Source organism: Esox lucius, chromosome 22, assembly GCF_011004845.1.
Source record: "Esox lucius isolate fEsoLuc1 chromosome 22, fEsoLuc1.pri, whole genome shotgun sequence".
Lineage (NCBI taxonomy): Eukaryota > Metazoa > Chordata > Actinopteri > Esociformes > Esocidae > Esox > Esox lucius.
Genome location: NC_047590.1, coordinates 15,301,434 through 15,323,481, shown reverse-complemented (window position 1 = coordinate 15,323,481; position 22,048 = coordinate 15,301,434). Strand labels below are relative to the sequence as shown.

At 39.3% G+C, this 22,048-nt stretch overlaps 1 protein-coding gene across 3 annotated transcripts; it reads right to left on the bottom strand.

The window, feature by feature from the left end:
* Nucleotides 1-4,801: 4,801 nt before the first annotated feature.
* LOC105019745 (calcitonin gene-related peptide type 1 receptor) lies at nucleotides 4,802-21,541 on the bottom strand. 3 transcript variants are annotated; one of them, XM_020042568.3, is made up of 15 exons: nucleotides 21,409-21,541; nucleotides 20,058-20,192; nucleotides 18,510-18,611; nucleotides 17,846-17,996; nucleotides 16,405-16,515; nucleotides 15,967-16,079; nucleotides 15,745-15,836; nucleotides 13,467-13,593; nucleotides 12,667-12,820; nucleotides 11,361-11,421; nucleotides 11,176-11,242; nucleotides 9,933-9,986; nucleotides 9,679-9,828; nucleotides 9,489-9,530; nucleotides 4,802-9,184 (listed from the first exon to the last, which is right to left on the bottom strand). In XM_020042568.3, the coding sequence occupies exons 3-15, from the start codon at nucleotides 18,576-18,578 to the stop codon at nucleotides 8,954-8,956; spliced, it is 1,422 nt and encodes a 473-aa protein (XP_019898127.1). In that variant the 5' UTR covers nucleotides 18,579-18,611; nucleotides 20,058-20,192; nucleotides 21,409-21,541; the 3' UTR covers nucleotides 4,802-8,953. The 3 variants fall into 3 exon arrangements, with proteins under 3 accessions (XP_019898127.1, XP_010884440.1, XP_010884439.1); XM_010886138.5 differs by having other exon boundaries at nucleotides 9,679-9,840; nucleotides 21,409-21,540; XM_010886137.5 differs by lacking the exon at nucleotides 20,058-20,192 and having other exon boundaries at nucleotides 9,679-9,840; nucleotides 21,409-21,540.
* Nucleotides 21,542-22,048: the final 507 nt, after the last annotated feature.

Below are 22,048 nucleotides of genomic sequence, written 5' to 3'. Positions count from 1 at the left end.
GTTCTGGTATATATTAGGGTGTGTGTTTGGATAGGACAGTCTAATAAGTTGGTCCAATGAGAAAATGTATCCTGTCCTCATGAAGAAAGGTATATTTTCAATTTACTGTAGGGATTAGGGTTTAGGTGAAAGTTACAATTTGTGTTAAGGTTTCAGAAAGTTTCACTGTTGAGATTTTGAGTTAATGTTACATTTTTGGGGTTTGGGTTAGAGTTAGGGCTTAGGGAATATTAGATTTAGAATTGGAATAAAGTTCCCCACCATGATATTTAAATGTAAAATGTGGGTGAGGGGCTTCTGAAGCTCTTTGGGCTGTATAGCACATAGACCACCTGTTTATTAGACCTCATTATGTTGTTGCTTGTTGACAATAAAACATATTTAGATATGGACATTAATAATAGGGCAATATGGCGTAATACTACACTTTATGTACAATGCCTTTGATACACTCATAACATAATGGCCACACAGCCATAAAAACCTCTAGTTTTAATCATGCTTTACCACTGGACAAGCAAACCACCAGAAGATAACGGCTGGAAGCTGCAGTTATTCTCTGGAAGTTCACTGAGTAACAGTAATGGTTATGTATAACATCTGGCTGCAGTCTTCTGGCTCAGTAGAATCTCTAAGTCTGCATGATTTATCTGTCTGTCTTCTCTAAGCCAAGGATAAATGAAATCAGGCTTGAACAAACCCATGACATCGCTGATGACACTTGGTTTGTGAGTGTATGCAAAATGATATCATCCAGATTCGAAAACTGTCCCCACTTTTTAGAAATGTGTCGCTGGCATCAAATTCAAAATGGGCATGTATTTTTCAAAAAAACCAATATTTGCATTTCATGCAGCCTCCCAGGTTTTTTGGAACCAGGGTTGAAGACTCCCGTTTTGCCTTACTTAATGCATTGACTGACACATTTTCCCATCTCTGATGGATCCTCCTCCGAAAATGACTTGCCTGATTTTAGGAGCTGAAGGTCATATCTGGACACCCGACAGCCCCCCACACCTCTCACTCGGCCTCACTGGCTGACAGGAAACTGGGCTTTAACATCCTACCTTTTCTCGTATACTTGGGAGGAGTCTGGATCGGCACAGGGAAGAGAACAATGGGAGGAAACACGAAGAGGAGTGAGAGAGTTTTCTGGAAGTAAATGCTGGAGACCACATGGAGCAGAGTTGAAATGCTAGAGCAAGGCTCATCTTGTGTGAATGGATTGACTAGCTGGCTCTTAGCATTCCTCGAAACAGAAGAGGAACTTCTCTTGCCCCTGTATTGTTTCTCTAATGTCTGAATGGGCTTATCTGTTCTGTCCTTGAGAACTTGTTAAATGTCTGGAAAATCCTTGGTTATGCCAAGGCCGTAGGTCTTGTGTGGGAGAACATTTGGATTTAAAACAGCTTTTGTGTGTTAATTGAGGAGGCTACGATAACCAATGGGCCATCAAATGTTGAATACAAACAGATTCTACATTCCAATGATCTGACAAAATTGTAATTTGCGATTTGTTCATGCAGGCATTGACAGCAATGTGTGTCCTGTAAATGGTTTAGTTAAGACAAAATTACTTCCTGGAACAATAGTAAGTGACAATTTATTATCTTCACTTTGGGGAGGGATTTCCTTAGAAGAAATCCCACAACAAAACATACATTTCATATATTTATATATTTCTTTTAATGAACAATATGGGAAAAAAACAACAGTAAGGACCCCATCCTAACTTAATACTCAGCATTCAGTACCTGTTAACCATTAGGCTTGCGATTTGCCCATAACTTACAGAGAATTCTGTGACTACTTCAGTCAGAGCCTGGTAAGTCATCACAAGTTTTCACATTTGCTGCTCGTTACGCTTACGTCTACAAGCAACCCATCAACGACACATCAAAGATTAACAGTTAATTATTTATGGCCCTGTGTCAGACTATCGATTGGTTGGTAAGGCCGAGTCGCCTAATTGGCAGAAGGAGCACCAGACTTCCTGTGGCCCCACCCAGCCGTGCAGCCCAGCCAGCCCAGGTCACATCCACTGGGCTGGGCCACGGAGCCCCGAACTCGCCCTAACCACTCCACGCCCTCCACACCCTCACCCTGGCCACAGCCAAGAACTCATTCCATTGTTCTCAAGAGAGCAGACATCCTATGCTTGGCAAGCCCAGACCGTGTTCTACACATTTCTCTCTTAAACAGATGTGTGTCTGTCTTCTTCGGGCATTTGAGTGCAGTACGTTTGTGTGGTTCGTCACGTCATCACGGCCGTTTTCTTTAGCTGTCATTATGGTGGTGACGTGTGAGCGGAAATTATCAGAGACAAACTGTGGTTGAAGCAGATTAGCATTAATACCCAATATGGCTTGGGACATTAGGTTACATTGTTGTGGACAAGGGATTATTCTGTCGACCTGGCCTTCCTCAAACCCCAGAAGAATGACCCACGCATACTTTCACAGCTACGTAGTTCAGAGAAGATTTGTCTCTTTTCCATGGAAGGCAGTCCAAGCCTTCATTTGACCCTTCCTTGTCTCTCACCCGGACCCACAGACAAACACACAGACACACACAGGATATGTGGGTCTATAGTAGATATAGGAGGCATCACTCTATTCCCTTCATGTCGTACCACACTGGTCAAAAGAAGTGCACTTAATTCAGAATATGCTGTCGTTTGGAACAAACTATGGTGTATACAGCCAGGTTGTGACCCCTCATACTTTCAAAGATTCTTTAAGCGGTATTGGAATTCCGTTTCATTGCTCTTCTCCCAAAGTTAGAAGAGGAATGCTAATGTTTTCCCGAGTTAGACCCTGAAGGAAGTCAGATTAGGGTAGGTCATCATCCTCTCTGAAAGCCATTATGTAGAACTAAAGGTATTGGATCAGGGTTCAAATGTCTCTATCCTCTCTCTTTCCTCTCTCTCTTCTCCTCACTCCTCTCTCCCTCTTCTCCCTTTCTCCTTCACACAGCTACGCATGAGCTCTTTGTAAAGTTCGACAACATCCAAGAAGGCTGATAACAGTACGAGGAAGTGACTGTGTCATGGCAGAGGTCAATCCTCCCAACATTTGGTGACTTTTGGAGTCACGTTCCAGTGGTTCAGACAATGACATAGCCCCCAACTCCTAACTGGGTTTTAAATTGCCCTGAAGTGGTGGTCAACACTGGTTGTAAGCAACATTTTGGCTTTTCATCTTAACAGTTCAAGTCAGTATTGGACCTGGAGAGAGAAGATCAAGTAGAACATGAACATTCTGCATTGAACATTTTTGAGATTTATTTCCATGGAAATTAAAACGTCCATGGAGAGCCGATGACTAGACAGCTGACAGGACCCAGATTATTTCTGAGCCTATGAATGCAATACCTAGTAAACAGTAACAGTCAAAAGTAACTGTTAGTGACTGTGAACCCCAGAGCGGACAGATAACCTGAAATTGAGCCGTTGTATTAGGAACTGGAAATGAGTCAGTCGTCCGTATTGAGTAAACACATCAGACCTCTACAGAGACAACAATACAGTTTCAAGATTGTTAAGGATTCTCATGTATCGAAACAATCCCTTCAAGAACAACAACCTTACCGTTATCATGTATTTGAAAAGTTACTTTTAAGGTTTAAAAGGTCACAGGAAACAGTAACTCTTAAATAACTATAACCCAGTGACTGAGGGGGAAAATGGGTACTCAAAATGAGGAAGGGCGCGAGTGTCCTTTCATAACAAACAACTCAAAACTTTCCACCAGTCCCAGACTTGGTCCTACTGTAGATACAAGACAAAAATAATGAAATTTTTTAAACAATATGCTGTTTTCCTGGGGACACTGCACAGTATTGAGACGAGTAGTAAAGCACAGTATTGAGGCGAGTAGTAAAGCACAGTATTGAGGCGAGTAGTAAAGCACAGTATTGAGGCGAGTAGTAAAGCACAGTATGGAGGCGAGTAGTAAAGCACAGTATTGAGGTGAGTAGTAAAGCACAGTATTGAGGCGAGTAGTAAAGCACAGTATTGAGACGAGTAGTAAAGCACAGTATTGAGACGAGTAGTAAAGCACAGTATTGAGACGAGTAGTAAAGCACAGTATTGAGACGAGTAGTAAAGCACAGTATTGAGACGAGTAGTAAAGCACAGTATTGAGACGAGTAGTAAAGCACAGTATTGAGACGAGTAGTAAAGCACAGTATTGAGGCGAGTAGTAAAGCACAGTATGGAGGCGAGTAGTAAAGCACAGTATTGAGGCGAGTAGTAAAGCACAGTATTGAGGCGAGTAGTAAAGCACAGTATTGAGGCGAGTAGTAAAGCACAGTATTGAGACGAGTAGTAAAGCACAGTATTGAGGCGAGTAGTAAAGCACAGTATTGAGACGAGTAGTAAAGCACAGTATTGAGGCGAGTAGTAAAGCACAGTATTGAGACGAGTAGTAAAGCACAGTATTGAGACGAGTAGTAAAGCACAGTATTGAGACGAGTAGTAAAGCACAGTATTGAGGTGAGTAGTAAAGCACAGTATTGAGACGAGTAGTAAAGCACAGTATTGAGGCGAGTAGTAAAGCACAGTATTGAGGCGAGTAGTAAAGCACAGTATTGAGGTGAGTAGTAAAGCACAGTATTGAGGTGAGTAGTAAAGCACAGTATTGAGGCGAGTATTGTAGCATGTCATTGACAGTTAATGTCCTAATAATGTACCTCTTCTGAACTCAATTGGTCCTCATTATATGGAATGGAGAAATAAAACTTCCTTTTGCCCCCCAAAGAACATGCACAGCAGATGTTTGAATAACTGGGAGCTTATGCCTTAAGAAACATAGTCATTATTTATTGTTCTAGGAAATTCCAAATTAGCTTTGAACAAAAACAGCTGTTTATAGTTTTACACGTTGAATGAAATGATTAAATCATTACAAGTAATTTCATTACTTTAATGTTTTCCCAGCATTAATCATTTGAAGATACTGCATTTCCTACTGATGGAATTTGCTCTCCTGTGTGTTTGCAATTCATGTATTCAGTATTAACTTGTAACTGCTTCCATACAAGGAATATCCACCCTATCTGGAATCTAGCTAACATACGGATCCCAAACATCAATCCAGTTGGGTGCGCTGGTAGTGTAGCAATCAATACTAGTGTCATGCAACAACAAAAACCCTGGACCACACATGCAGCGTATCCACAAGCACAGAACCTCACGTGTTGTTTGGACTGCTGAAATCACCATTTGATTAAAAGAGATGGATTTGATGCCAGGCAATGGACTATTGATAGAACCACACAGAAAGTTGTGATAAATATCCCGTATAGACCAACAGCATGTCAATCATTTTGAATTGTTATGTGTGTGTGTGTGTATGTGCGCTCACAGTTGTGTACACAGCCTAAACCATGGCTCTTCAGTGTTGGTTTCACAATTTTGGACAGTATGACGAAAGCCAGCAGCGCCAAAGCAACATTTGTTGATGACATATAATTGCATTACACTTCACAACAATTCATTACAGCATTCCCCACAGTGAGAATGTTAAACAATTTGGCACACATACAAAGTCAACACCCTGTACAAGAGAAAACAATACACTCATAGAAAAACAGAAATAAATGCCTGAAGATTTTTTGAGTAGAACTCAGAACTGAGTGGAAAACAAAACAGTTGGTTCTGGATTCTAAATAAAATCACTGACTATCAAAGATAAAACGGACATGACACCATATATTGTGTCCACCCCAGCTAGAAGTGATGATGTATAATGAAAACAGAACTGCAATATGCTCAATAATATAGACTATAAAATTGTACAAAAGGTTAATGAAAACAGTAATGACACATTCAGAATGCCATGGTGGGGTTGATGGGTAATTCATTTGAGTAGTTAAAAACATAAATACCCTTTTGACTCATCCTTCTATTATATTTCTATATTGATCTGCCCATAAAGATAAATATACAATATGCTTTCTGTATTTATTGGGATTATAAACTACTTTTCTTAATATATACTCTATACTGCAAATGTTTGGATTTGAAATGCATCAACATCATATTAAGTATAGATTCTGAGCTTTCATTGGAGGGGATTGGTGTTCATATTTGTTTCACTATTTAAGAATGATAACACTACATATGGTCCACCTATGACTTTCAGGGCACCAACATTTGCAAAACGCTGAGAATCTCTACTTTAACATAACAGTAACAATTTACTTATAGAGCCAAAAGAAGAAAAATGTTTTACTGTCCCAATAACTATGGAGGGAACTCTAACCAGGAGATGCAAACACACACACTTTCATTTTCTCTCTCCCTGTCTCTCTCGCTCTCCCTCCACATGGACTATCCATGTTTGAGCAGAATTATTTTCCAGCATTTGGATATGAAGCAACTCTCTATGGAAAAAAATACTTACTTTAAGTATAATGACAGATAAAACAGAGGCAAGTCAAGGTCATTTCATGTGCCAGACATAAAATCAGGGATTAAACTCTAGTCCAGACAGAAGTGATGGGCCAACCAAACAGGGAAATAGATTGACAGGACATGTACTGTTGGGGTCAAACGTTTAAAACACTTGTAAAGAACATGTATGTCATGGCAGTTTGAGTTTCCAATAACTACAACTACATTTTCTCTGTGATGGAATCATTGGAGCACATACTTGACTTTATTATGGGTTTTCTGAAAATGTGACCAAATCTACTGGGTCAAAAATATACATAGAGCAATTTTAATATTTGTTTAGATGTCCCTTGGCCATTTTCACCTCGATTAGGCCCTTTTGGTAGCCATCCACAAGCTTCTGACAAGCTTCTGTTTGAATCTTTGACCATTCTAAAACCTTAATTCTAGCCTGATTTAGCCATTCCTTTACCACCTTTGATGTGTGTTTGGGGTCATTGTCCTGTTGAAACACCCAACTGCATCCAAGGCCCAACCTTCTGGCTGATGATTTTAGGTTTTCCTGAAGAATTTAAAGGTAATCCTTCTTCATTATTCCATTCACTTTCTGTAATGTACCAATTCCACTGGCAGCAAAACAGCCCCAGAGCATAATACTACCACCACCATGCTTGATGGTAGGTATGGTGTTCTTGGGGTTAAAGGCCTCACCTTTTCTCCTCTATTTCTGGTCATTGTGGCCAAATAGCTCCATTTTTGATTTATCTGACCACAGAACATTCCTCCAGAAGGCCTTTGTTTGTCAATGTGATCAGTAGCAAACTTCAGTCGAGCCTTAAGGTGCCGCATCTGGATCAAGGGCTTTCTTATTGCACGGCAGCCTCTCAGTCCATGGCGCTGTAAAACACGCTTAACTGTGGACACTGACACCTGTGTTCCAGCAGCTTCTAATTTATTGCAGACCTGCTTTTTGGTGGTTCTTGGTCGACCCCTGACCATCCTGACCAATTTTCTCTCAGTAGCAGTTGATAGCTTGCGTGGTCTTCCTGATTGTGGCAGTGACACAACTGAGCCATGCACTTTATACTTACCAACAATTGTTTGCACAGTGGCCCTTGGGACCTGTAACTGCTTTGAAATGGCTCCAAGTGACTTTCCTGACTTGTTCAAGTCAATGATCTGCCTCTTCAGATCTGTGCCGAGCTACTTAGACTTGCCCATCATAGCGTTTTGGTTGAATCTAATTAGTGTATCAAACAAGCCCCATTTAAATGGGCTCAGAGAAGTCACCAGCTGTAGTAAATAATAATCACTTGTGAGAAGTTAAAGAGGTCATGTCACAAAGCAAATTTGATTGATACAACTATCACCACAATTGATCATTGAAGTTGCTGTATGTATATTTTTGACCCAGTAGATTTGGTCACATTTTCAGAAGACCCATAATGAAGTCATAAAAGAACCACATTTCATGACAAATTTCATGACAAAGAGGTATGTGCTCCAATGATTCCATCACAGAAAATTATGAGTTGTAGTTATTGGAAACTCAAACTGCCATGACATGAATGTTCTTTACAAGTGTATGTAAATGTTTGACCACAAGTGTACATGCTTATGGGGGATAAAGTGAGAAGTACTGCCACAGTAGGGTTTTAAATAAACAATTCAGACCACAGATAACAACATAAAGTAACAAATTATATGTGTAACTGCTGTGAAAAATAAAATTCCACCTTGGCCCTCAGATACACAACGATGATTTCCCTCCGAAACAACATTTCCCATGTTGCCTAATAAGAGAGTCGTACATTCTGGAAAACGCATCATTGTGAGATTTTTTCTCAGTAATGAAAGTCCTTTATCTTTAAAAGTTGACTACTCCCATACACATTTTTGGGGATTGTATTATCAGTGGGCTAATAACCGAAATACTATTAGATAGTTTTTGAGAAAACATATTGTAAAATATAGTCCAGTGCTTAAGGTCCAAGTACAGTAGCTTGAATTTGTCCTTAAGGACAAAATGGAATTAAATAACCAGTACGCCCAACAAGTTAATTTTACTGTACTTACTCATCATCTCAGGTTAGAGGATGTTGCACAGACAAGGCTCTTTGGTCCACAGGAAATTAGTGAAATGCCATGCCAAAACACTAAGGCCTGCAAGATACTCTAGGTAGTTTCTATTAATTAGCAGAGTTGTCTTTAATTAAGTGCCAATTCAGTCTTTTTTAAAGTTAAACGGTTGAAGGTAAGTATATTTAGCACACTGAAAGGTTAAGAAAGGTCTTAACCCTAAACATGAATGTCCTTTACCCCGATGCATCTTATCACTGTGAAGGCTACAGCCAAAAGGTTTCTAGAGGACTTGGGAAAAGAGTCCTGAGCTGTCTACTCAACTTGTACTGTGTAGCTAGATAGGACATCCATACGAAGATGAGGGAAATTCCTTCCACTTCTTTCTCTTCCTGTATAATCCTTGGCTTCCATCAATTTGTAAAATGTCTTAACAGCAAAGAAAACAAAGAAAAACCAATGTCCGATATTCAACCTTTAGGCAAAAGGGTTCTCCGACCTGAGAATGGTGGGTGTCACGGTCTCAATGTCATGGTAGCTGTTTTTGCCGTTCATGAGTTCGGTGTGCCCGTCAATACTGTAGCAGCGGTGGACCTCCGTCAGAGAGGACGCCACATATGAGGCGGAGCGGAAGATGTCTGCACCGGCAAAATTGTTGCCAAACTGGATTCTCTGCTGATTCCAGTGTCTTCGCATAACGCTTTGGACCTGGAAGAAAAAAAAAGAGAAAAGTTAAACTTGTCTTAAAAAATGGCTGCTTAGCAAAGAACTATTTCTAAAGCAAGAACGTTTAGGGCTTTTCTTGTTTGTTCCTTAACTAACTTACTGGGCAAAACCTTATTCCACCTAACAAGCTGACATTTCAGGAGGTATTGAATGTAAACTTGAAAAGGGCACGCTGAAAGGGCATTAAGATTGTGTCAGCGTAAACCTTTTCATGGCAATAGCTCCAGATTTCATATCATATATTCAATTATTTCAGAATTGACATAACATCAAGCTCAATTCTTACCTCCCCATTGAAGAAGCAGAAAATGGTGGCAACCAGGAGACCCTGAGGACAGAAAGGGAATCTTCAACATTAAGAAGATAACAGCGCTAAACAGTTGAGGACATAACTCTTACCAATCTTCAAAAATGAAGGTAGAACTTCACCAGCTAGCTCCTCTAGAGTTCTTGTGAAAGTTCAAAGGTTTACTTACCTGGTAGTGCATGAGGATTGTTATGATGTAGTCGTATGTCTCATAGGTGTAACGTCCCGGTTTGTAAGGGAACAGGACGAACTGGATACCCAGTAGAGGGACCAGGATCAGGGTGGCTCTTACAGCCTTCATGTAGAGGCTAGACTCTGCCTGGTGGGTCACCTTGAATATATTACATTACACCAGAATACAATATTCTCAGATCGTTACATAAGGGGTTATGTAAATCTGCCTTGTGATTGTTGGTGGGTTACCTTAAGTTTGGTGATGAGGACGCGCACTATGTTCAGAAGGAAAAACAGATTAATCTAGAGAAGGAGAGCAAGAAAGAGATGAGGGGAATGGAAGAAGGAAAGAGAAAAAAGGAAGGAAAAGAAAGAGGGGAGATTTAGAGGTTGGTACCATAGTTCAATGTTGTAATGAGAAAACAGAAAACGAGTCGAAGTGCTACACATTGTTCCCATTTACATTTTCACCACATTGCTGGTTATCATGTGTCCACATTTTGAACTATTGTAAAAAAAAATATCTGGGATGAAATAGACAAAGTTAACACAGGCTAAATTGTGTAACATTCCATTTACAGGAAACATGCTTCCTGTAAATCAAATCTTGCTGAACCATTCTGATTTTTGCTGTCCTACAGGTCTTTAACGCAAGCTGGCAAGTTATTGCAAGCTAGACGGGGCTACATGAGTAGTTGAAACTAGGCTTCCCTAACTATTGTGATGTTCATGAATTTTCAGATAAAAATATTGAATTGCATTAAAAAATATAATGTATATGGATACGGTCCTATGTCATAGGACACATCACTTTCATAGGGAAGGTGAATAAAGGAAATAAACCCATGATGACAACATTGTTTGGAGAAGTTGGTTTTCAAGGGAGAACCCCAGACATCTCAACAATTTAGTTGTAGCCCTAAGGTAGCATGGTTGAATTAAGTAACTGTAAGAAATACAGCCTTTTTATATAGTGGTCTCTTTCATTAATCGTGTACCCGTCGAAAGTCAAGGGAGAGAATTAAACTTTTATTGAAGTTTATGTTGCAGTAAATGTTGCCTCTTGGCTGTTCAAATCAATTTCAATGTAAAGATGGTTGCTAGCTGGTATATACATTGAAAGGCGTGTCTACCTAACACAGATCACATTTCCACAAGATCCCCCATGCCAAATTGTCAGTGAAGACATTTCACATTCCTGAGTTTGGCAGAATGTGACCTACATAGAGAGAATCTAAACACAGATGTTTCTGTTGTTCTCATAATCTATTTAACTTCCAATGAAACATGCATTCATATAATTCTGAATAATAAAGGACTTGATCATTAGCAGAGATTTAATAGCGCTAGCTTCGGAAATCATCTGCCTAGTGCTATGGAATGGTTAGAGAACCATTGATTTAAATTGTCACATCAGGAAACAAACAGGTATATTGTTGTAACTGTTACAGTGTTTTTATTAGCTGTTCTTATGGCTTCATTAAGGGCTCACCAGCAGGGCAGCACAGATCGGACCGTGGATGATGTACAGCAGAGATGTTTCATAGCTGATCCAACAGCTGTAGAAGAGAAAGGGAGATTCCAGAGAAAATCACATGGACAACATGGCTTTCACAAGATTTATGTCAGAAAATGGTATGCCTATCAAAGACCAGAGAGAAGCTTATACGAACTTACTTGTCATTGTAGTAATTGTTGCGTGCTATTGCATGTATCAAAGCAGGTATGATTGGAAAACCTGGAAGATTATCATTATGTTATTTTTTTTAAACAACACAAGGGACCACTCTGACACCAACTGCTGTAAGTCAGCATTAAATATACAGTGGATATAAAGTCTACACACCCCTATTAAAATGGCAGGTTTTGTAAAAGAATGAGACAAAGATAAATCATGTCAGAACTTTTTCCTCTTTTAATGTGACCTATAATGTGAACAATTCAATTGAAAAACAAACTGAAATCTTCAAGGGGGGAAAATTAAGAATAAAAACCTTACAATAACCTGGTTGCATAAGTGTGCACACCCTCTTGTAACTGGGATGTGGCTGTGTTCAGAATTAACAAATCACATTCAAACTCATGTTAAATAGAAGTCATTACACATCTGCCATCATTTAAAGTGACTCTGATTAATCACAAGTAAAGTTCAGCTGTTCTAGTAGGATTTTCTTAGTTGCATCTCAGAGCAAAAGCCATGGTTCGCAGAGAGCTTCCAAACCATCAGAGGGATCTCACTGTTGAAAGATATCAGTCAGGAGAAGGGTAAAAAATAATTTCCAAAGCATTAGATATACCATGGAACATAGTGAAGACAGTCATCATCAAGTGGAGAAAATATGGCACAAAATAGACATTACCAAGAACTGGACGTCCCTCTAAAATTGATGAAAAGACAAGAAGAAAACGGGTCAGGGAGGCTTCCAAGAGGCCTACAGCAACATTAAAGGAACTGCAGGAATTTCTGGCAAGCACTAGCTGTATGCTGCATGTGACAACAATCTCCCATATTCTTCATATGAATGGGCTATGGGGTAAGGGTGGCAAGACGGAAGCCTTTTCTTACAAATAAAATCATCCAAGCCCGGCTGAAGTTTGCAAAAACAAACATCAAGTCCCCCAAAAGCACGTGGGAAAATGTGTAATGGTCTGATGAAACCAAGGTTGAACTTTTTGGCCATAATTCCAAAAGGTATGTTTGGCGCAAAAAAAACACTGCACATCACACAAAGAACACCATACCCACAGTGAAGCTTGGAGGTGGCAGCATCATGCTTTGGGGCTGTTTTTATTCAGCTGGAACCGGGGGGGGGGGTGCTTCAACAAAGTATTAGTTTAAGGGTATGCCCACTTATGCAACCAGGTTATTGTGAGTATTTTTCTTTAATGTCTGTTTGTTTTTCAATTGAACTGTTCACTTTATAGGTCACATTAAATGTGGAAAAAGGTCTGACAAAAGGTCTGACAAAGAAACATGATTTACCCCATCCGAGCAGGTAATACCACTTCAGGGGTTGTTTCTCTGCGAACACGGCAACGACGATGAGTGTGTGCAGGTAGATGCCTTCACAAAGCATCCAGAAGTAGTTGCAGCCAAACAGGTAGAGGTGGATAAAGTTCACTACCTTACACCAGACCTGGTGGCAGTGGGGAAACACAGTAATTAGTATCAGGTTGGAATACGGTCAGTCTCAACCAACAGTGTGTGGTAAAGTGGACATTCTACCTATACATACAAATCCACTGCTATTGAAATTAGTTTGGTCACTCTTTACGCCCAGAGGTAATCCTGGGATAAAGGTTGTCGAACTGTGGGAACTTTAATATTTTTTTATTTTTTATTTGAATAGTTTGCTATGAATAGGATAGTTGCACTTAGTATGAATTGGAGGCTGAGCATCATAATGTGTCCCTGTGTTCAGATAGTAAGGGTCACAAGATTAACATCCCACTCTTACGATCAGTACTGTGGGATAATGAGAGGTCACAGGAAGTCAGGACACTTTCTTAACATCTTATCTAAAAGATGGCACTTACGCAAAGCAATGTTGCCTTCACTGCTCGTGGGGCATTGGGATTTGATATTTAGACCAGAAGGAAGAATGCCCCCTACTTGCCCTCTAAAACCACTTCCAGCAGCATCTGATTTCTCTTCCAGCGACCAACCTGGACCAACCCTGCTTAGTTTCAGAGGCAAACCTGGAGGGGTGCTTCTGTGCTGCTACAATGGAAAGTAATAAGGTTGCTCTGCACTAGAAAACAGTTGTTGCCTATCATACTCACAGGGTTAGACTGCATTAGCTCCTGATTTTTAATCACCGCTGTAAACCAGATGATAGTAATGACTGAGTTCAACACAAACGAGAAGAAGAGGTTTTTGTGGAGTGTTATCCTCTGGCAGCTTAGACTCCTGTTAGCCAAAGAAAACATATTTATGTTAAATGGACAACAAAGGGAAGGAAACGATGTACTGCCTTTTTCAATGCAAATCTCCCATTTTTCAAACTATAGCTTTTTGTTCATCTTTCTTATGGAGGACAAAAGGGTCAAAATGAAATAAATATATAAATAATGAATTAAATAATATATTATTTGAAGTGCCACATTGATAGGAAATCTTTTTATATATCCCCTTTTTAAAATAGTGGTATGATATTTCATAATAATACATTGTATTTCCTAATCTTTTTATTTTCATCATAATAATACATTTAATTAATAATACATTTCATAATATCATTGCCTTTTTCATAATATCATGACCTATTTCATAATTTCAAGTCGTATTTCAACATTTAATGGCACATTTCAACATTTAATGGCATATTTCAACATTGAATGACCTTTTTCAACAATTAATGCCATACTTCAAAGCGTATTTCATGATCACAAGGGATATGTCAATCAATGTAAGTGGATGGTCTTTAGCCGCTGATAGGCTCATCCAGCAACACTGGCTTCACCAACAGTTAGTGTTGCCAGATTGGGGGGTTTCCCTAAATTGGGCCATTTTTGATGACCGTGTGCAGGCAAAAATGGCCTTGGACGAGTTGATTTATAGGTATGGTTGTATAAAAACAATGGTGATTGGGGAGTGTTTTTGTTGAGTCTGCGTGTGATTGTGCTGTATACAGTCACTTATATCTGGCAACCCTGTCAACAGTTTGCTCGGTTGTAGGCGTTCAAGCAGGATTTTGCAGTACTAGCAATGTACTGAGTTATAGCAATTTATCCAAGTTTGTATGAAGAAATTTCTGGCAAAATCACTATTATTATGTACATATTTGGCAATAGAAATGCTAAAGCAAATGAAAATTCTGGGCATCACTGCCAATGCAGTCATTAGGCCTGGGCTTCCGGGGCTATTGAGCCCAGGGTCTTTTTGTATAATAATAAAATTAAGGTGGCTGCTGGTTTTTGAGCTGGCATTAAGGCAAATAGAATGGGTCAAAAAAACGAACTCTACGAGAGCAGACGTTTTCATAGCGCAAGTTTTAGTGAAACTTCGCAGGGTTGTTAATGCTAAACAGTATCGCGCTTGTTTCAGCAACGATGCGCACCTGTTTTGACAGTGTGACTCGCAAAGGAAGCAAATCGGTGTTTCCTGTAGCGGAGAACAACAATACAAATATAATATGAAGTACTTTAGTTCGCTTGAAAGGAGCAGGAGCGAAATTGTCTCATCCAGATGGTTCTCACCATACGGTCTAATGTCGTTATGTGTCCCGGGGACATTTACCTTGGCTAATAGGAATGTCACCATTCCTAGTTCTACATTGCTCACCCATTGAAATAAACCTAACTTTTTCACTATAGTTTTGAACAGGGGTTGCCAGGTAGACAACACTGTTTATACATTTGCTCGCTAGCATATAATTCAAGCGCAACTAATGCAGCAAAGTTGAATTCAAAAGCCAGCAACTGTTGGTGAAGCAAGTGTTGCTGGATTGGTCTTTCAGCAGTGAAAAACCACTACATTTGAAACCATTAAATGTTGAAATAAAGCTCCGGAACAAATAAAGAGACCACTGCACCTTTTTCTTCCCTTTCCAAAAAAGTTGAAAAGGAAGGTTTTGAGTGAGGAACAGAAGGGTTAAAATTAAGGGACCACTTCTTCACGCAAAACTTTCCTTTTCAACTTTTTTGAAAATTTGCAGTGGTCTCTTTATTTTTTCCGGAGCTGTATGCCATTAAATGCTGAAATATGCCATTAAATTATGAAATGCTGAAATACAATATTAAGTAAAAGGCCATGATATTATGAAATACATCTTATAATGAAAAAAAGATTGGGGCATAATATGTATTATTATGAAATATTATACCATTATTTTTACAAGTATATTTAATAATAATGTGCCACTTAAATATGCATATGTTCATTTAATTATTTAATTATTTTATTTTGACCCCCTTGGTCCTCCATACTTTCTTCATTATTAGGTCAGTAGATTATAATTGTTCTCCTTTTTTGCATTTAAATTAGTCAAATAAATCAATTTAATCATGAAAACCTTCATTTAGAACAGTAGCATGCACATGGGGTAACAGAGTGACTTACTTAAAATTAAAAAATATTCCCAAAGATAACAGCAATGATGTTAGTGAAAGTCCATGACCAATCAGAACCAAGTAGTATTGATTCATCGCTGTCTGCAAGAGAATAGATAAAAATCACTTTAACACAAATAACAACATTTGGTATCTCTAACATGACGGGTGAGGTTGGCGTATTCATTGCAGTACTCACAGGAACATACTGGATAAAAACACATGTTCTCACCACTCTAAGGGCATCGTTGTGTGCACTGCATTCTGTGTAGTTTGTCCATGTTTTGTTGCTCTCTGGATGTAGAAACCAATGGCCCGTCTCACTGCACACTCTAGTTGCCATTTCTGGTGGCGATACGTAGAACATAAGCACAAAATACAACAACATGACTGGACAGGTCAACAGTAGATCATGTCAGCAATCACCACCAGCATTCATTCCAGAAGAACAATATCAATTCATGAGAATGCCTTTGATCCCTTACATATCCATACATACATTTTTAAACAGCTTACAAAATGCTACTTTTCTAAAAGCATATCTGAGAATAGCATGTATCCTAAATAATTATTAGATATTCTTTAATTGTTTGCTTATAACTGAGACATTGGCCTCTGTTCAATGTCACTTGGTTGGAAAGGCGATACAGATGGTGAGTAACAAACAAACCTGCTGGGTTAAAGTCCTGGTAATATTCTGGACAGTTCTGGTTAGCAGTGAAGCCTGCCTCTGTCTCCTCCCAACACAGCCAGCCATCCCATGTCTCATTACACACTTGACCTGACAGAACACACAGTTCAAGCTTTTTAAGTTAAACTAGGAGATTGGTTCCTTGGAGTGGGATATCCCCTGGGGTTAGGACCATACCAGTTAAAAGGGCATTTCACAGCAGCACAACTTCTGAATGTTATTAATGTTAGCAATAAAGATCTCTGACAAAGGGGCAAACATTAACACATGTTAACCAGTAGAAATAAGAATGAATGCTCTCAACTTCACACTAAATCCGACGCCACCGTATGTTGCAATAACAGCTGAGTAACCAGGTTTAAAAGGAGTAGGCATGCATTGTGCATTAGACTGCAAGGGACAGTTTGCTGTACTAAATGTCCAGAAAGTAGTCAGAATAACAGGAAAGTAACTGCATTTGCGTTTGTTAATATCTTATACAGCAGAATGCCGGCCACAGATTTGAGTAGTAAATTTCATAGGCATGGTAATAAGCAAGGCTTAAATCAATTGCCAGTATAACGACAGTAACTAGCCATATGTAAAAAGATTAGGCTATACATTTTACAGCAAATAACTAGCCACAGATCTCAATAGTTAGCTTTTTAACCTACACAAAATAAGCAGTAAATTCCCACTGTTTAGTAAGAAGAAAGGCTCAAATCAATAGAAAAAACATATTCGCTGCTTTGGCTTTTGGTTAAATTGTTGTTGTGCAAACGCAGTTAGTAAATACCTGCTTCTATCCGTATTTGATTGTATTTCACTAGGCAGGACAATCCCAATAATATCCAGTGTTACTTATTGTAAAGTTAGTTATTTAGCTAGCAAGTCTACTGCAGGATGATGTTTAAAAGAAAAAAGGGTAGGGACTATGTCAGAGCATGAAGTAATGGCTTCAGAGTTGTAGCCTTTTTGAAAGAGGAAAAACAATGACACCTTCTAAATTTATAGAGCTGCTGACAGGAACATCACTGAAAGACATCTGATTCATTCAAGGACAAAGGGATCTACAAATTGACTTGAAGCACAATCGGTTTAACATGGACGCTTAAAACATGACATCATTAATTTTTTTCAGATCTCTGCCTTTAATCCACACAGTTGTAATAAAGCAGAGATTTTGGAATGCAAAAAATATTCCTCTCTCCGTGTGAACAATTATGTGTGAAACACATCTCACTGCTTCAGAAATCTCTGGGACATGATACACAACACCAAAGGTCTCACTGGTTGAAATGCTCCTTTAAGACTAAAGATAATTTCAATCCAACAAAATCTGCCAAATCCGTAACAGTCCGGTCAAATAGAAACACTGTGCTAATCATGGTATTGAAAATTAGCGACCCCATTAAAACCTTCTGCTCCGAGTCAAACCTACCTGCATTTTTTTTTCTATCCTTTTTCATAATATTCTGGTAGCACTCGAACTGAGCTGTGAGTATACTGTTCCGACTGAACTCGATTTCGTGCTGTGGGTGCATCTGCTCATGCTGGGATTCATTTGCCTCTGAGGTCGCCGCCACAAACAGCTGAGATAAAAGACCAAAAAACACTTAAATGACACACTCCTGGGCAGTTAGGAAGATAATCGTCAATGATATTTAGCGTAAAAAAATAAAAGTAATCTAATGTACAATTATTATTGCATAAATTGTGATTGGATTAGATTAGTTTCAACTGTTTTGTCATTGAGCAAGTACAAGTACAGTATAACAAATTGCAGTTAGCATCTAACCAGAAGTGCAAATAGAAGAGGGCAGACAATTTACAAGTATTAAGTATATGTATGTTACAAGTGGAATGTATAGATGTGCAATTAAGGCAAATGCAGTACAGATGGCAAATACTAAATTTGCAATTAAGGCAAATAGAGGAGGGCAGAAAATATACACGTATTAAGTATAATGTATGTTACCAGTGGGATAAATAGTTGAAATAACAATAATCTTTCAAGAGGACTACACTAGATACCACTGCAATTTTATAAACAGCATGTTGAGGACAAAGGATAAATTATTTCACAACTCGAACAAGCATATTACCTCAGTGACAGAACACAGCAACAGAAGGAAAAATATAGCGTTAGCATCCATTCTGGCTCCACTGTCCATGGGTCCAGGAGAGATAGACAAACGCCTGCAGCTCTGTGAAAGGTGGACAGCCTTTTAATGGAAGGAATTTCAACCCCAGCCAAGCTAACCTACACTTATGTCTCAGGGCAAAGACGAATAGCTACAATATTAATTACCCTGTCGGTCTCAGAAAGAGCGACAGAGAAAGAGAGTGAGATCGGGAGAAATAACCAATCAGGGAAAAAAAAAGGTTTCTTCAAGAAAACTAAAGATGTTAAAGAGGATTCTATATTAATGCTATGTGCCTTAAATTGTATGACTCATAAATAACATAATTACATATGTCACTCATACTGTATAAATGTGCTGTCACCATTGACCTGGCCAACCACTCTATCACACAGTTTTCAGAAAACAAAATGTCTGAGTGTGTTTGAAAATGCCCTTTAGCTTTAAAGAAGTAAAGAGCCTCATGTGTATGTGATGTTCTTGAAACCAGGACGGGCCTCTTTGGCTCATTCTGTATTAATAAAACACACATGGAGGCGCAACCCAATGACATCTGTGAAAGGGACGGCACCAACACTACCCATAAAACCAACTAAGTAAGATACATAGCGAGTATTGGGAATGATAAATCTGTCTATCACATAAATCCTAGAGGAGCTTGGCTACTCAAACTCACGCCCCTGGATATCCAAGCGTTAGCAATAGTTCTAAAACAGAGCGACGGTCACCAGACATTGCAGCGTCAGGTTTAAACCATTGACTTTAAAACAAAAGCACTTCTCGTTTCTGAAGAAGATCAGAATAACAGCGGCCCCGATAGTGATAACCTTGTACCCTTCCTGAAGCACCAGGGAGAAACAGAAGGGAGGGACCTAAGGGAGATGTCAGAGTTTCCTGTCTAAGGTTTCCTAGGTCAGAACATGGCGGGGTTGAGTCAGCCGATACCCCCAAAGGTTCAACAGTTCTAAACAAATAGAATTCATGAGGGGATTGGAAGAGAGAATGTGTGAGAGAGAGAGAGAGAGAGAGAGAGAGAGGGAGAGAGAGAGAGAGTAGATTGTGTGTGTACAGATTTTACTTTCCTGGTCAGTACCAAAAATGACCTTTGTCCCATAAGGAAAAAGGAAATTTTTCTGCCTAGAGGATAGGTTTTGGTTAAAAGTTAAAATTGAGGTTAGGATTAGGGTTAAGTTTAACATTATGGTTTTTTACGTTGAGGTTTAGAATCGGGGACATAGAAAACATGATTATTTCTATCCCAATTCTATCATGTTATTCTCCAAACACAGTTTTGTGAAGTCAAATTAGTGCTTAAGGCCTTGCCTCATTTTAGCAACTCCAGTTTGACTTGGGAGAGTAGTAAATTGAGACAGAACATCTCAATAAGCTTTTCTGAGTCTCATCACACAGCCAGCTAAACCAGGACATATTTGCCAGCACCTACAAGCTTGGAAAAGAACACATTGACCCGCCAACAACTATGATGGAGCTTGCTAGCGCCCGACCTACCACTAGAAGTTGCTAGAGTGCGACGAGGCAAGGCATCCCCACCAACTCAACCAATTTCCACCACCACATGCGAGGCTCCTGGCATCATCGGTATGCCCCAACCATGATTTGAACTCCTAGGTCCCAATGACGCAGCTGTATTGCGAGGCAGGAAAATAGGATTTTACATGGGAAAAAATGTGGGATCCCACAAGGATATAGTAAAATTTAATGTGTGAGTGGAGGAAGCACTTGAAGTATTTAATTTCCCAGGTTCCTCTTTCTTACCTCTAACTCCTGAAGTATCCCAGTCCCCACCCTTTTAACCCACGAAGCCCTCTGACAGTTCTTGTAATGTATGTCCTTGTTAAACACACCCCTGGAAATGTACCCAAATCTTTCCACTGTCCAGCATCTCTAGTTAACTAACAGGACTTTCTCTACTGTGTATCACATCTGAAGATGATTGTACAACTAAACTAGCTGTTATAGAGCATGCCCTGCATCTGTAAGCTGAATTGTAATAGAATTAGCACAGATCATCCTTCTTTGGTATGTTTTAGGTGACATAAATGGATTGAGGCAAAATCAATCACATAACAACAGTAATAATAAGTTGTATGTCTGATATGGTGCTGGCCTTGTGAGGATGTTTTATTTACTGTCCTGAGACTACCCATGCCACCTTTGAAGAATCAAGTAAGCTGACCCCAAAAAACATAAAAACAAACTTTCACTGGGATGCAATGAACAAGATACAGCTAATGTTGAATCTAGAGACAGTAAGTGAGGGAGATTACTTAGTGAAAGACAAGCAGTTGAACTTCAATAGCCTGGCCTTTTTTGTTAGTCATTATACAGCTTTTGCAAATTGTTTTGTCACTTTACCATGTGGAAATGGTTCTTTGTCTGAGAGCTGTCTGATCTTCGCCACTGTATTATTTTATGGTCAGCTATTTCTAGCCATGTGGTCCCTCGGCATTCCATAATGCCCAAACATCCTCTTACATAACAATGCACAAACAAAAACAAAATATTTGACAGACTTTATAGGCTCTTCAACCAATATGACACATTGGCCTGAATTTACAGTACCAGTCAAAAGTTTGGACCCACAAGGTAAGTGTTTCCAAACTTCTAACTGGTACTGTATATTAGAAGGCACTCAGTAGATAATACTATTCAATTACTTTTCAATTGGTCATAATCTCGGCAGAGTATATATATTTACACTGCTTTAATGAGGCTAAGATGTAGGAACTTCAAGGTGAATCAGCTAAACCCTTAAAACAACCAATTTTAGTAAAACATACGTCATTTTTATCTAAAGAAAAAAACGTGCGATGGTGTTACAGTTAGATTTGGCTCTTACCTTACTGAGTAATAAATAATGTAAAATCAAAGAAAAAATATTTTCCTCAGGCTGTTGCCAGAATCCTTATAATCCTGCTGTTCGTATGTTGAGGGTTAAGTCCAATGTGCTGTTCTGCAAACGCAAGGAAAGTAGATCGAGCTGTCAGGTCGAAATTGATTCACTACAACCGTATCCTGTGACATCACACTCCTCTCTCCAATGGTCGCATCCCCTTCTAGATAGATGCCAAAATGCAAATCGAATGGAACTCTACTAATTTCGGCTTTTAACTAAATATGAAGTTACCAGGTGAAATTACTATACCTATGCTATATTATTAAATCAAGTAACTTTTTCACCACTATGTGTTCCACCACTTCGAAGTGGTCCAGATGCGCTTTTACACCCCAACACATTCATAACTCTTTACAACAATTACCCACACTCTACATCTCGAAATTAGGCAGATGGTATGGGCACTTGTCTAGAGCCAGGCATTACATGGCCTCGTGAACACGTTTTGAGCCGGGAGTGCTAATAATGTTTTATCGTGTGATTGGATTGAATCGATATCGAACGCACGGGGACGCGTGCCCGTAGGCCATAATGATGCACGCCTCGTCTACCATCAAACGGCCTAGCCACAGTTATTGGTAGC

What these genes read in the sequence shown, in the direction of transcription:
- LOC105019745 (XM_010886138.5), bottom strand. Translation starts at nt 18,578, where the DNA reads ATGGACAGTGGAGCCAGAATGGATGCTAACGCTATATTTTTCCTTCTG. An exon ending in GTATTACCTGCTCGGATGGG is followed by an intron (nt 11,422 to 12,666) that starts GTAAATCATGTT and finishes ATAATCTTCCAG; the next exon opens with GTTTTCCAATCATACCTGCT. An exon ending in AACAATTACTACAATGACAA is followed by an intron (nt 11,243 to 11,360) that starts GTAAGTTCGTAT and finishes TCTCTTCTACAG; the next exon opens with CTGTTGGATCAGCTATGAAA.